Here is a 15,876-nt window from a genome sequence, read left to right as displayed (position 1 = left end):
TCCCTAACAGAGGCCTGTTCTATATTCTTTATCACATAAACTACATATTGAGAATCTACTACAATATTAATAGGTTGGTTAGGAAATTGTTGTAAAGCCATAATAGTGGCCTTTAATACTGCTCTTTGAGTAGATATTTGAGTATTTTTCACAGTGCTAGAACAAACAGTCCTAAAAGTTTTATGGAACAATGAAAGACCCCAAATAGCCAAAGAAATCCTGAAAAAGAAAACCAAAGCTGGAGGCATCACAATCCCAGACTTCAAGCTATACTACAAAGCTGTAATCATCAACACAGTATGGTACTGGCACAAAAACAGACACATAGATGAATGAAACAGAATAGAAAATCCATAAATGGACCCGCAACTATACAGTCAAATAATCTTCAACAAAGCAGGAAATATCTAATGGAAAAGAGACAGTCTTTTCAACTAATGGGGTTGGGAAAACTGTACAGCAACATGCAGAAGAATGAAACTGGACCACTTTCTTAAATATACACAAAATAAGTTCAAAATGTATAAAAGATCTAAACGTGAGACAATAAACCATCAAAATCCTAGAAGAGGACACAGGCAGCAACCTCATTGACATCAGTCTTAGTAGCTTCTTACTAGACATGTCTCCTGAGGCAAGGGAAACAAAAGCAAAAATGAACTACTGGGACCTCATCAAGATAAAAACGTTTTTGCACAGTGAAAGAAACAATCAAGGAAACTAAAAGGCAACCTACAGAATGGGAGAAGATATTTGCAAATGACATATATGATAAAGGGTTAGTATCCAAAATCTATAAAGAACTTATCAAACTCAACGCTCAAAAAAAACAAATAATCCAGGGAAGAAATGGGGAGAAGACATGAATACACACTTTTCCAAAGAAGACATCCAGATGGCTAACGGACACATGAAAAAAATGCTCAACATCACTCATAATCAGGGAAATATAAATCAAAACCACAATGAGATAGATACCACCTCACACCTGTCAGAATGGCCAAAATTAACAAATCAGGAAATATCAGGCATCAGCGAGGATGCAAAGAAAGGGGAACCCACTTGCACTGTTGGTGGGAGTGCAAACTGGTGCAGCCACTCTGGAAAACAGTATGCAGTTTCCTCAGAAAGTTAAAAATAGAACTACTCTCTGATACAGCAATTGTACTTCTAAGTTTTTACCCAAAGGAAACAAAAATACAGATGTGAAGGAGCACATGCACCCCAATGTTTATAGCAGCGCTATCGACAGTAGCCAAATTAAGGAAAAAGTCCAAGTGTCCATAAACTGATGAATGGATAAAGAAGATGTGAGACATAGATATATATGTGTGTGTATATATACATATACATATACACACACATATATAATGGAATATTATATATATATATATATATATATATATATATAATGAAATATTACTCAGCCATAAAAAGAATGAAATCTTACCATTTATAGTGATGTGGATGGAGCTAGAGAGTATAATGCTAAGAAAAATATCTCAATCAGAGAAAGACAAATACCATATAATTTCACTCATATGTGAAATTTAAGAAAAAAAAAACAATCACATTGGGAAAAAAGAGAAAGGAAAACCAAGAAACAGATTCTTAGCTATAGAGAACACACTGATGGTTACTAGAGGGGAGGTGGGTGGGGGATGGGCTAGATGGGTGATGGGTATTAAGGAGGGCACTTGTTATAATGAGCATTATATGTAAATGACAAATCACTAAATTCTACTGAAACCAATATTACACTATATGTTAGCTAACTAGAATTTAAATAAAAATTTGAAAAAAAATATGCAGAGAATTCTTCAATATGACCATAAGAAACCAGCCCAATGTAAAAATGGAGAAAAGATCTGAACAGACACCTCACCAAGGAATATATATGTAGATGGAAAAGAAGCTAACTCATTGCTAGTGGAAATCCAAAATGGTATAAGTACTTTGGAAGACATCTTGGCAGTTTCTTACAGATCTGAACCAAACTGAGGACACAAACCAGCAAATGTCTTCTTACTTATCTATGGGACTAAATTGAAAATAATACCCACATTAAAGTCTGCACATGAATGTTTATGGCAGCTTCATTCATAATGTCCTTAATATGAGCATGAACAAAGAAAATGTGGGACAAAAAAAAAAAAAAAGAAAGAAAATGTGGGACATCAACACAATGGAGTATTTACTAATCGTGTTGCTCTTTCTATAGAAGTTCTCATTGTTCTCTGGTATTATATCAACTTAGTCTTCTAAGCCTAAAACATAATTTCAACTTTATTAAGAAACTCCCAGGTGGTTTTTCATTCCTATATGCATTCACCCTTTTAACAACATTCTACTCATATTGGTTGAATTCATACCTTCATTTTATTAACGTATTTTTCTACCTCAGATAATGTATTACATAGATTGTTTATTTCCCTCTTCCATTCTCTGTACAGATTTCCTGTCCAAGTCTTTGTTTCCTTTTCTTCTTCTCTGTGTAGTTGTTTTGGAGATCTCTTCTACTACTTATAGTAGAGTGTTCATATCTAGGAATGACTCACAAGAATTCTGACTAAAGAATCTTTGTATGTTGTGGCTTATAGAGATATCTTGAAGGAAGTTGGCTTTTTAACTGGGGACCCCACTTTTCAGGCAAAGTTATAACTTTTAAATTAAATATCATGTTTCTCACCTGAATAGATATTCATTTTACTCCTGGTAGGTAATGGCCTGACTGCCAACTCTCTTGACTCTCCAGAGTGGAAATAGAATGGGAATGCCAATGTCCACACGCAGAGGTCTACTAGACCTCCTTTCCAGTGGGGTGTCTCCTCTCCACCTTCAGGGAAACTTCATGACCTGAGTCCAGACACAGCCACCAATCCTTCTGCCCTGCTCCTCATATGGATGAGCTCCTTTTCTTATGTAAATTCTGGAGTATATCTCCTAATGCCCCCTCCTAAAGATGGAGCACTGGAGATCCTATCCATTACAATCATTTCCAGGACCCCATATCTGAATGGAGAAGGAGAATGACTCAAACCAGGCAGGCAGTCAAGGGCCTGGACTCTGGACCACTGCCTCATCCTCCGTTTCTGTGAACAGTTAGCCCTGGAGCTTGAAACTTAGTCCACAGTTGCACAGCCTGACAATAGAATATAAGAGAAACTTGGTAAGGTTTCCAACTTTTCATCAACTGCAACACTAACCCTCTCAAGCAAACAGGGCCAGAAATCAGCACAGGCAGAACTGGAGCCCAGACCACTAGGACCAGCCTCAGTGGGTCCCCACACCACCCAACACCAGGACACCAGGAACTGGCGACAGTCACCCGGGTTCAGCATTTTTAATGCCTCCCCTGCTCCACGGGACCCACATGCAAATCACCTGAGGTGCTCCCAGAAAAGACCCGCATCACAGGCAAAGGCCAGTGTGCTGGGTCTCCATCCAGAAGACAGAAATGCAGATGCTGTGGTCCCTCCTCTGCCTGCTGGCAGCTCCCCTGGGTGAGGATCTGGGGGCTCTGGGATAGACTAGGGCCTTTCTGTGGGATGAGACAGACTCACCATGACTCTTCTTACCCCCCAGGTGTCCTATCTCAACTTACACTTCGGGAGTCCGGCCCAGGACTGGTGAAGCCTTCACAATCCCTCTCTCTCACCTGCATTGTCTCCGGAGGCTCCGTTACCAGCAGTTACTACTGGAACTGGATCCGCCAGCGCCCTGGGAGAGGGTTGGAGTGGCTGGGGTACTGGTCAGGTAGCACCAGCTACAACCCGGCTTTCCAGGGCCGCATCTCCATCACTGCTGACACAGCCCAGAACCAGTTCTCCCTGCAGCTGAGCTCGATGACCACCGACGACACGGCCGTGTATTACTGTGCAAGAAGCACAGTGAGGGAAAGTCAGTGTGAGCTCAGTCGCAAACCTTGGTGCAGGGACCTGGAGGGGCTGGGCTGCAGGCGCGCTCAGGATCCACAAGAGGGCGCACAGGACCTACCAGGGGAACTAGGGACATCAGGGGGTGCTTAGGGCCCCTTACCACAGGGACCAGCCCAGAAACAGGGGCAGAGCAGGAGTGAGGTCCTCACTGTCCGTAACTGGAGCTTTCTCTTCCTGGCACTCTGATCCTATGCGGACCTCCCTTTATTTCTTGCTTGCGTGCTCTTTTGTTTCAGTCCCAGTGTGATGTTTGGACCATGTAGATGATGCCATTTTTCACAATGTGTGGGAAGTGCTCCAAGAGGTCAACGCATCAGTGCTGTGTCTCCCCTTACTTCTTTCTCCGACACGTTCTTGGTCAGACCCCTGGTAGCTCATCGGAAATAGAAACACTGGCATTAACTGAAACCCACAGATGTTATCCATTTTATAATATTAGAAAATTATACTTGAAATGCTCTGCCAATCTCTACAGGGTTACCTTCCCTTATTGGTCCTCAGATTGCCCACAGCCCTTCTTTCCTTGGTGTATAATATGGCTTCTAACTACAAGACATCATCACAGGAGCCCTCACACCTGGTCAGGGCACATTGTATAGGGTGGCATCTTGCTCCTTCCTCCTAGGGTCCACTTGCCTCTCTGGCATTCCACGAGGGTAATTTCTGAGCTCCAACCTGGCGAGTGAAACACTCAGACCACTTCACGGACAGCAGGGGCTCAGTGTCTGGGTTACCACTATGTCCACAACTGCTTCCAGTGAGTGGGCGTCTCCCACCTGGCTTCTTGGTGTGAATGAATTAGAGCATCCCACCTAAGTCCAGCCTCACAAGCTGTGTGGCTGTTCCCATCCTGGGTGCATGAAAGCCACTTCGGAAATGCAGGGGGATATTCTGATTTCATTCTCAGTTCAAATGCTCTTTAGTTTTAGTCTATTTCTGGATGCTGACAAGAGCTTGGACTCTTACGTCCAAGCTCATTTTTTGTTTCAAATGTTATAGTATTCCACCAGCCATTCCAGTATGTATGGTACAGGAAGGAGAATCCTCCCCTTGGCTGGGTTCCTCACAATGGAAAGAAATTAAGAAGTATAATATCTAGAAGAAAAAGCAAAAATGTGGCCACATGTTGTTAATAAGAAACCCACAAGATACTGAAGACAAAATGCTGGTACACATATGAAAAGCTTACATAATGTTTATGGTAATTCTGAGAAAACTTAATTTGAAATAATGATCCATTTCTCTTCCTATAATTCAAAGTATTAGAGAGAATATGATTTTATTTTTTATTTTTTTTTGACGTTTATTTATTTTTGAAACAGAGAGAGACAGAGCATGAACATGGGAGTGTCAAAGAGAGAGGGAAACACAGAATCCGAATTAGGGCTGTCAGCACAGAGCCCGACGCGGGGCTCGAACTCACGGACTGTGAGATCATGACCTGAGCCGAAGTCCTGAGCCGAAGTCAGACGCTCAACCATCTGAGCCACCCAGGCACCCCGAGAATATGATTTTAAATGTTATCATATATGTGGGGAGAAAGCTACTTTAACGTGGGCAATTGTATGTGCTTTGGTATAGCTATATCCCCAAAAGAGCAATGGACCCTTTTAATGAAAACTCCCATTCCTGTGGTACAATAATTCAATACATCAATCCCATACCCCAGGGGAAATACCATTTATGAAACACTGTGATAGTGATAACAATCTTCAATTCCAAAAATAGTGCATCCATATTTAAAACCCACCCTGCAGTAAAATAATAACAAAATTTTGTAATAAGGTGGACAAAACATTCTCTAAAATATATTGGTTGGTTACTAAAAGGAAAGTTTCAGCACAGTAGATAAAACTAAAAGCATTTGTTAAACTGATAAAGAGATGCAGAGATGACAGAGACAGAGAGACAGAGACACAGGGCCGCATCTCCATCACTGCTGACACATCCAGGAACCAGCTCTCCCTGCAGCTGAGTTCAGTGACCACTAAGGATATGACCATATATTAGTGTGCAAGAGACACAGCTAGTGGACATTGTGAGCCCAGACACAAACCCCCCTGCAGGGAAACAGGAGGTGCTGGGCTGCAGGGGGCCTCACGTCATGAGAGGGTTCTCAGGTCACCAGGGGGCGCTGGGTACACCAGCGCGAGGTCAGGTCACCAAAGGGCACTTGGGTCACCAGGGAGAGCTAAGGACACAAGGGGGCGCTCAGGATCCACCATGGGGCGCTCAGGTCACCAGCAGTTGCTCAGGTCAGTCACATGCTCTGAGCAGGTCACCTGACATGCTCAGGTCAATCACAACATGATGTCACTCAAGACACCAGAGGGTGCTCAGGACTACACAGCATAGGAACCAGCTCCTGAGCCCATGCATGGGAGCATATGTCCTCCATTAGTCTGGTGTGTGATTTTATTTCCTATGAGTGTATGCCTCCCCCAAGGACTCACTGTCTTTCTTCATGTGTTGCATTTTTTTAATACCACCCCACAGGTAAAGTCACTTACCACCTCTGCTCAATTAATTTAAATAGTCAGGAGTCCTTAATACTTCCTTGGTTCTCTATTCCAGGAAATCTTTCAATTTTAAGGAGGCAACTGAGAAATCCCTTGGGCAGTGGCCAAGGGCATGATGTTGCAGCCCAGGTGACCAGTGACCTCTGGCTATGGTCCACTCACAGCCTGCCTGTGTTGAATAAAACACACAATACTTTTACCTAACACAAAAAGAATCTTATTAGCACTATTCTGTATTTTGAACTTCCAGGAGTTAAAAAAGTACAATACAATACGTGAAATGAAAAATACGGGTAATAAGATTAACACTGCATATTAAAACATGAGTGAACTTGAAGGAGAGTAATAAAAACCATCCAAAATTTAGCACAGAATAATGTATGTCTCCAAAAACAAAATCCAAGTACCTGTAATGTTAAGAGACAATAGAAGCAGTGTAACATATACATACATAAGTGTGTATACATGTATCTCCACATGCATACACACATATGTGTATGTAAATATAATGTATAACCGGAATCAAGGAAAATATTTTCAGAATTTGATGTAAATTATCAACAGATCTAAGGAGACCAAAGTGCCCCAAGAAGAGTAAAACTAAAGAAAATTCAATCAAGGGGCACCTGGGTGGCTCAGTTGGTTGAGCGTCCGACTTCGGCTCAGGTCATGATCTCACAGTTCGTGGGTTCGTGCCCCACATGGGGCTCTGTGCTGACAGCTCAGAGCCCGGAGCCTGTTTTCGATTCTGTGTCTCCCTCTCTCTCTGCCCCTCCCCCACTCGCACTCTGTCTCTCTCTCCTTCAAAAATAAATAAACATTAAAAAAAAATTTTTTTTTAAAAAAGAAAGAAAATTCAATCAAGACACATCAAAATAAAATTCCTGAAAACTGAGGAAAATCCTAAAAGCAGCAAAGAGAAAAAACATATTATGAAGACAGGAACAAGGTTAATAACAACATCAAAACTTTCCATGAAAAACAACCAAAGCAGAAGGCAAGGGGTGAGAACTTTAAAGTGCTGAAGGAAAATTTTAAAGCCATTAACTTAGAATTCTAAACTAAGTGAAACTATATTCCAAATTTTAAGGCAAAATTGGCTGAAAACAAAATTACAAAATATCAAAATCTGTGCTTAGAAGGAAACACATAGCATTAAATCCTTACACCAGAAAATAATAAAGATCTTAAGTTAATAACCTAAGCTTCTACTTTAGAAATTAGAAAAGGAAAATCAAAATAAACTAAAATCAATCAGAAGAAAGGGAAAATAAAGATGAATGGAGATCATTGAAATTGAAAACAGAAAACAATAAAGAAAATGAACAATGGCAAAAGCAGATTGTTTGAAAAGATCAATCCAGTTGCTGGCAAGACTGACAAAGGAAAAAGAGACAAATCATCAATAACAAAATCTAATGAGGAGATATAAAAACATTCCACACTGTGTTTCATGAGACCACATTCTCTGTACAGTCAGTACAAAGAAAGAAAACTTCAGACCAGTATCCCTTATTAACATAGATGCTAAAATCCTTAACAAGATACAGTAAAACCTTGGTTTGTGAGCATAATTCATTCTGGAAACATGCTTGTAATCCAAAGCAGTTGTATATCAAAGTGAATTTCCCCATAAGAAATAACAGAAACTCAGACGATTCATATCACAAACCAAAAATATACATAAAAAATGATTACAATGCCACAAAATAATAATGAAAATACAAAGTATAAAAAAAGAAACAAAGTAACCTTCACTTACTTTGAAAACCTTCGTGGCTGGTGTGAGGGAGACAAGAGAGAGGACGGTTACTGTGTAGGCTAACTTTCACTCTCACTAATAGAATCACTGCTGTCTATTGGCTCCGTGGAATCTTTTTTCTTTTTGTGCAACTTTAACAAGTAACCTATCCAATGACACTTGCTTTCATCTCCCTTTGAGGATTTTGCAGAAATGTGGCATTGCGTTGTCATTAAACAGATTCATTGCTCGCACTGCTACAGGCTTGTTCACGTGGTGCTTTTCTATAGAATGTTTCACTGTTTCCCACATTTTACACATCTGCCAAATCTCATTTGAAGTGAGGGATTCCTTGGCCTTTTTCTCCTCCTCTGCAGGCGAGATCTCCCCCATAACCTCTGCTCGCGATGCAGACCCATTAGTTCGTCGGTGTCGGCTCCTGGCCATGCTCCTCTGCCAGCTCCTGAATGTCGTCCTCATTCACCTCCAGTCCCCTGGTCTCCCCCAAGGACACAGCTTCATCGACAACTGGCGGCTGCTGTTCATGAGCAAGCCCCTCTAAGTCAGGTCCAAGAACGCAACCAGGCTACAGTTTTCTGCAAGCAGAATTGAGGGTTCTCTTGGTGACCCCATCCCAGGCTTTATCGATGATCTTCAGGCAGTTCACAATGTGGAAATGATTTTTCCCAAGCTCTCATAGGGCAAGATTTGTTCCTTCGGTCACTTCGAAGCATCGCTGAAATCGTGCTTTGGTATAAAGCCTTTCAAAGTTCTGAATGACCTGCTGATCCATGGGCTGGAGGACTGGAGTGGTGTTGGGAGGAAGGAACTTGCCCTTAATGAACTCGAATTCCTCCAGTAAGTCGTCCTCAAAGTCTGGAGGCCGAGCACGAGCATCACCCATAACCCAAGGCAGATTCTTCTCTAAAAGGTATTTCTTCACTGCAGGACTGAAGACCTCGTTGATCTACTCAACAAGATATGAGTGACCCAAGCCTTGCCCTTGAACCTCCACAGAACATTTAACTGGCTCTCCTTGCATTTCTTGAAGGCTTGTGGATTCTCAGAATGATACATGAGCAGGGACTTGACTTTGAAACCCCCATTTGCATTAGCACAAAACAAGAAGGCGAGATGGTCTTCCGTGGGCTTGTGACGGGCACTGCATTCTCTTCTGTAATGCATGTCCTCTTTGGCATCTCTTTCCAAAAAAGCCCCATCTCATCGCAGTTAAAAACTTGCTCTGGCAGGTAACACTCGGAAGCCATGAGCTTCTGGAACTCAGTAGTGAACATCTCAGCTGCCTTAGCATCCGAACTCACAGCCTCTCCATGCCTCACAACACTACAGATGCCACTTTTCCTCTTAAAGTTATTGAACCATCCCCTGCTTGCCTTGAGGCCTTTTTCATTTTCCTTTGGTGTACCTGGAAGTTTACTTGCAAGGTCGGTGTACAAGGCCTTTGCCTTCTTGCAGATAAAGTTCTCAGTCACAGTATCACTTGCTAGTTGTTTCTTGTTTATCCAAACCAGAAGCATATTTTCAACGTCTTCCAGAACACATGGCGATTGCTTTGATATTCTCATGACTCCTTCGGCTGCATCTAGCCTCCTTATTTCTTCTTTCTTCTTTAATATTATACAAATAGTCGATGTAGACTTCTTATAAAATGTTGCAATTTTGGCCACTAATATACCTCGTTTGTACTTCTCGATGATTTCCTTCTTGCACCATAATCATTTCCTTTTTCTTACTGCCTTTCTTTTCAACCTTTTCCTGCATGGAGGCCATTGTATATGCTCACACGCATGTTGACTACAGTAAAGAATTAATGAACTCTTGTCATTTACTGAATTTAATGTAACCAGCAATAAGGCAGCAGAGGAGAGGGTCTCTATCTGCAGGCAGATTAACCTAGAATGATGCAAAGCTTTCCTAAGTTTACTCTTGTCTGGAAGCAGAGGACTTCCCATAGGTGCTTTGAAGTGACAAAAATACATGAGTGCCAGTTGTGGGCACCTTCCAACATTCTTAAAAATCACTGATTTCTGCCAAACACTTTGGCCTGAGACCAAGCATCCGAGCATGGGAGACAATCCCCCACAGTCCTGCAGAGAGAGAGAGAGAGGAACCATTGACTCAGTTGTGATTATGTGATGTTTGACATCACATACTGCTCGTATGGCAAAACATCACTTGTTTATCAAGTTAAAATTTATTAGCAATGTTTTCTCTTCTTGTGTAACACTCAAAGAACAAGTTACTCACAATCCAAGGTGTTACTGTATCAGCAAATCCTATCAGCAACACATGAAAATAATACCATGCCATGACAAAGCAGGAACTATCCCAACAAGTCAAGCCTGCTTCAGTTTTTGGTTTTGTTTTTTTTTGTTTTGTTTTTGTTTTTGTTTTTTTTTTTTTTTTTTTTTTTTTTTGAGGTAGGGAAGAGGGAGGGGCAGAAAGAGAGGAAGAGAGAGAATCTCAATCAGGTTTCATGCTGTCAGCATACCACAACCATGAAATCATGACCTGAGCCAAAATCAAGAGTTAGACGCTTAACTGGCTGAGCCACCCAGGCACCCTGCTTCCACACTTTTAAATGAATCAATTTCATCCAACATGTCAGCTGCATAAAGGAGAGTATTAACATGACTATGTAAATTGAGAGAGGAAGTTATTTGACAAATTACAGCATCCAGTGACGATAAAAACTCTTGGAGAGTTTGGGATAAAAGGGCCCTTCCTCAGTCTGATAAGGAGAAACATACAGCTAACATCATACTTCATGGTGAAAAGCTGAGTGATTCCCCCTCAGATCTGGAAAAAGTCAAGGATATCCAGTCTTCCCACATCTATTCAACATTTTACTTGAAACTCTAACAATGGCAATAAGACTAAAAAATACAGAAGGATGTGCAAATGTGAAAGGAAAAGAGATGTCCATATTTGTAGACAATATTTGTACCTCTGAGAAAAAAAAAATCAAAGGGATCTACCCCCAAATCATCCATAACTTAATAAGTGACTTTAGAAAGATCACAGGTCAATAAACAAAACATTAATCTATTTCTATATACTACCAATGTCTAAATAAAATCCAAAATTAAAGTAAGGGATGCCTTGGTGGCTCAGTCCATTAAGCATCCAACTTTTGGTTTCAACTCAGGTCATGAGTTGAGTTTGAGCCTTGCATAGGGCTCTGTGCTGATGGCGCAGAGCCTGACTGGGATTCTCTCTCTCTCTCTCTCTCTCTCTCTCTCTGTCCCTCTCCTGCTTACTCTCCCTCTCTCAAAATAAATAAATATTCTAAAAATATATAAAGTAAAAATACAATTTGCAATATCCTCCCAAAAGGATTAAATATTTAGATATAAATCTAACAAAACCTGTAAATGGACCTATGCTCTAGGTAAAATAAACCAAAGAAGATATAAATAAATAAATGGAGACATATTGCAAGGTGTATCATAGGAAATATTTCAGTTCTCCACAAACTGATTTGCAGAATTAACAGAATGTCAATCAGACTATTAGCAAACTTTTTTGTAGATCTGGGCAAACTGAGTTTTAAATTTATATGGACAAAGGAACTGAAGCATCCAAAACAGTGCTGAAAACCAAGTTGGGGGGGATCATACACAGTCTTAAGTCTCAATATAATTACAGCCATAAAGACTGTGTGATCCTAGCAAAGGAATAGATAATGGGACAGAACTGTGGATGGAAAACCATCCACACAAACATGGCCAATAGGTTTTTGACAGAGATGCAACCAGCCTCAAGAAGTTGACAGCACTGTTTATCACAAATTCACCTGGAAATTAGGGTGGACGTCTGTGCTCACTAATTGCCTTTATCCAAAGGAAAAGTAAATTTCCCATATTTTATGACAGGAAGTAGGCTTGCAACTTGGAGCCAGGTGCCTGTGAAGTTAGGCTCCCTCTGTCTCACAGAAACTGGGTGATGGGGCGCTGCCTTCCCAGATGATGACATTTGAAAGCCATGGCTCCCAGGTCCTTGAGGGAACACGCCTGGGTGATCCCGCTGGCAACAGGTCAATTTAGCTTATAAAGTCTTACATACATTTCAGAGAAGCAGAGAAAGAATTCATAATCCCAAAGTCTCTAAGGAAAAGGGGGGAGGAGATCTCTTTATCTTTCTTGCACTAGGAAAAATGACTTTTTTTGGAAGAGAGAGATAGATTGAGCACTTGCACGAGCAGTGGTGGGGCAGAGAGGGAGGGAAGGAGAGAGAGAGAATTCCGAGCAGGCTCCGAGCTGTCAGCACAGAGCCAGATGGGAGGCTCGATCCCGCGAACCACGAGATCATGACCTGAGCCAAAATCAAGTGTCGGACCCTTGACTGTTTTTGTTTCAATTTAGATTTGTATTTGTCCTGATACCTCTTGTTCCCTGGCCAGCTGGCTGCAGGTGCAAGGTGGTGGCAGAACAATCAGAGGGGGTCAGGAGTTCTTGCCACTGCCTCACCGACTCTCTGGGGGTAGGCTCCAGATTCCCATTTGCCCCAGTGATCCTGGCACCCACAGGCACTCCTCCAGGGGCCTCTCTGTCCCAAAGCCGTGTTCTTAATCCTGCCACACCTGTGGGAGTCATCTCCAGGAGTGGCCCATCACTGGAAGTCTCCAGGAGCATTCATTTACCTGCTGAGACCCAGCTGCCCATGTGCTCTGGCTGGGACGTCCAAACAGCGTGACTAGAAATGGTGTCTTACCAAACACCTTGAAACAAGCGCTCAATATTTCACCATTAGGAATGTTGCTGTATGTCAAATAAGTCCCAGTTTTTAAAAGAAGAGTGGTACCAGAGTCAGGTCCCCATATATGCCCTTTCTTAAAGGAATTAGCTTCTAGTCACATTTGCTATGGATTTTAGTCATACATGTATCTTGAGTTTTATCAAACGATTCTTCTGCACCTACTGACTTTTTTTTTTTTTCTCTCTTGCATGTTAACATGGTGAACAACATTGATTTTCAAATGTTAAACTATCCCTTTGTCCATAAAAAATCCTATCTGGTCATGTTGTATTTTTCCTTTTAGTATGTTGACTGATTTGCTATTTAACACATTGTTTTGTTTTTGCTTTATTGTTTATGAGACACGATTAGTCTGTAATTATTCCCTCTGTGATACTCTCCTAGATTTCAGCATCAAGGTTGCAGTGTTGTCCTGGAGCAAACTGGGCAGTGTTCCTTGCACGGCTGTGTGAGATCGGCATTATTTCTTTTTTAAGTAACTGGGGGGATGTGCCAGTAAAACTGAGATGAAGTGTGTTTTCCCTTTTTTGATGATAAATATCATACTTGTGGATTAAATTTCTTTAGAAGACACTGCACCGTTCATATTTTCTGTTGCTTCCTGGGCCAGTTTTCCCAAGTTTCATGAACGTTTTTGTCTGTTTTATTTAATTGTTCCAATTTAGTTCCTTAAGTTTACTTAGACTATGTCTTTGTTACTGTTTTAATATCTAGCCGTAGGATCTTTCATGGTGTCCCCTTCCTTCCCCTTAGGGGTAATTTCTGCTTTCTTTTTTTTCCCTCTGTCACACTCGGTTTGTATTAATTTTATTAAGCTTTTCCACAAATTAAACTCTAAGCATTATTTCCCCTTCTGTATGTATTTTTCCTATCTCTTTGCCTTTAAATTTTTTAGGTATAATGAATACACAGGTATGCGTAGATGTGTGCACACAGTATCATGTGCAAAAGGTACTAATCTTTAAATCATGTATGTATATGTTTGTGACCACAGCACATATCAGCATCTAGAATTTTGCCACAGAGCACAGCATCTTGACATTCACCCCTCGTCACCCACTTTGCCAAAGATGACTTTATTCTGGCTCCCATAACAATTGGAACACCCTCTCCTGCAGCCTCATATACATGAAATCATGTACTTTTTACTTATATGTCTTTGATTTCATTCAAAAGATGCATCTGTATTGTTGCTTATACAGTTTGTTCTTTTCTTAATTACTGTGTGATATTAAATTTTAAGGATATATAGCAGTTTATTTATCTGTCCTCAAATTGGTGTGTAACTGTGTTACTCCCAACGTGGAGCTGATATCAAGTAAACCACTGTGGTCAGCACAGTGATGGCCCCAGGGCTGTGAGTATGTGACCATGCATGGTGAAAGGGACTTTTCAGACACAGTTAAGACTCTTGAGATGGAGATTGTCCTGACTCGCCCTGGGCCCAGAATAATCACGAAAGTCACGGTAAGAAGGAGGCAGGAGAGTCAGTTAAATAGGAGACATGACAGCAGAATTAGACGTCTATTAGACTGCAAGCCATGTGATGCAGGCAGCCCCTCAAGAGCCTTCCAGAGGAACATGGCTCAGCCAACACCTTCACGTCAGCCCCACAGCACCAGGCTTCAGGCTGAGTGAGATTTGTGCTATTTTAAACCTCTGTGTTTGTGGTCATTTGTTACAGCAGCCAGCGGAAACTCATACAGCTGGTATAGACTTCTCGGCAATGTCTTCTGCTGAAGAAATACATCCATTTCTCTTGGGTGTGTAACAGCATTGGGATTCCTGGGGCAGAAGTGAAGTGCATCACTTGTCAGAGACTGCCAACCATCCTCGACTAGTGTTTGAACCCACTGTCTTTGCCCCGCCTGCCTGAGGTCGAGTTGCTCCACATGCTCACTCTCCTGGCCGAGCCAGCCTCCCTCAGCTCACCATTCTTTAGTGGTAGGTCAGTGTAGGTCCATTTGCATTGCCCAGGTGGATAATGGTGCTCAGGCCTCTTCCCACATTTATTGGCCATTTGGATAGTCTAACTTTTAGGTGCTTTTCAAAGTCTTTTGTCCATTTCTATCGATTTATTTGTCTCTTTTTATTAATTTACACTCTTTAAAATATGTATGAGAGAAGGAGTTCTTTTTATGGGTATGTATTAAATTTAAATATGCATATAAATATAAATGTAAGTGTAAATTCTTCTCTCAGCCTGTAGATTGCCTATTTTCCCCTCGCTAGTTTCTTTTAAAGCTTCCTTTTGAAGAAGTCCAATTTTATATCATTTTTTTAGTTGTTCCTTTGAAGGAAATATTTAAATATCCCAAGTTCACGAAAATATTCTCCTGTTCTCTTCTGCAAGTTTTATTTTTATCTTTTATATTTAGGTGTGTGAAACTTCTCTAATTGTTGTTATGGCATACGGTTCAGATCAACGTTGTTTCCGTTTGAAGGGCACAGACTCCCTCCGCTGTGCTGTCCCCACTGAATCGCATGGGCATTGCTGTCATGAAGGGCTGACTGTGCACACTGTGTGGTAACACCAGTGTGGTCCTAATCGCTGTGGATTGGCGTGAATCTTCATCTCTGGCAGTGGATTACTACAAATTTGTTCTCCTTCAAAATGCTTCGCTATTCTAGCTCCTTTGCAATCTTAGAAGCGTCTTGTCAGTTTTCAAAACCGACCGGGATTTTTGCCGGGATTGAACTGGAACTTGGGTGTTATTCAGGGACAACTGGCACCTAGAGTACACTGAGTTTTCTAACCCATAAATGTGCTGTATGGCTTACCTCTTCTTGTATTTAGACTCTCTGAGCACTGCTTCATAATTTTCAGCACAAGCACCTTGCACCTTTTTTAGATTTTTACCATGGTATTTCATGGTTGTTTTTCATGTTATTGCTGTTT

At 41.3% G+C, this 15,876-nt stretch overlaps 1 protein-coding gene and 1 gene segment (V, D, J or C); both read left to right on the top strand.

Moving 5' to 3' along the window:
* The window catches only part of LOC132669810 (disintegrin and metalloproteinase domain-containing protein 21-like), a 35,176-nt gene extending 26,416 nt beyond the window's left edge, over positions 1-8,760 (top strand). The window contains 2 exon segments of the mRNA XM_060619762.3: positions 3,676-3,900; positions 8,576-8,760. Coding sequence (XP_060475745.3) covers positions 3,676-3,900; positions 8,576-8,760 — 410 coding nt within the window.
* LOC132675423 (Ig mu chain C region membrane-bound form-like) overlaps positions 1-15,876 on the top strand; it is a 242,761-nt gene that overhangs the window by 172,471 nt on the left and 54,414 nt on the right.

The sequence above is a fragment of the Panthera onca genome, chromosome B3 (assembly GCF_046562875.1).
Source record: "Panthera onca isolate mPanOnc1 chromosome B3, mPanOnc1 haplotype 2, whole genome shotgun sequence".
Classification (NCBI taxonomy): domain Eukaryota; kingdom Metazoa; phylum Chordata; class Mammalia; order Carnivora; family Felidae; genus Panthera; species Panthera onca.
Note: the sequence above shows the minus strand (reverse complement) of the source record. Positions and strands in the feature narration are given on the sequence as shown.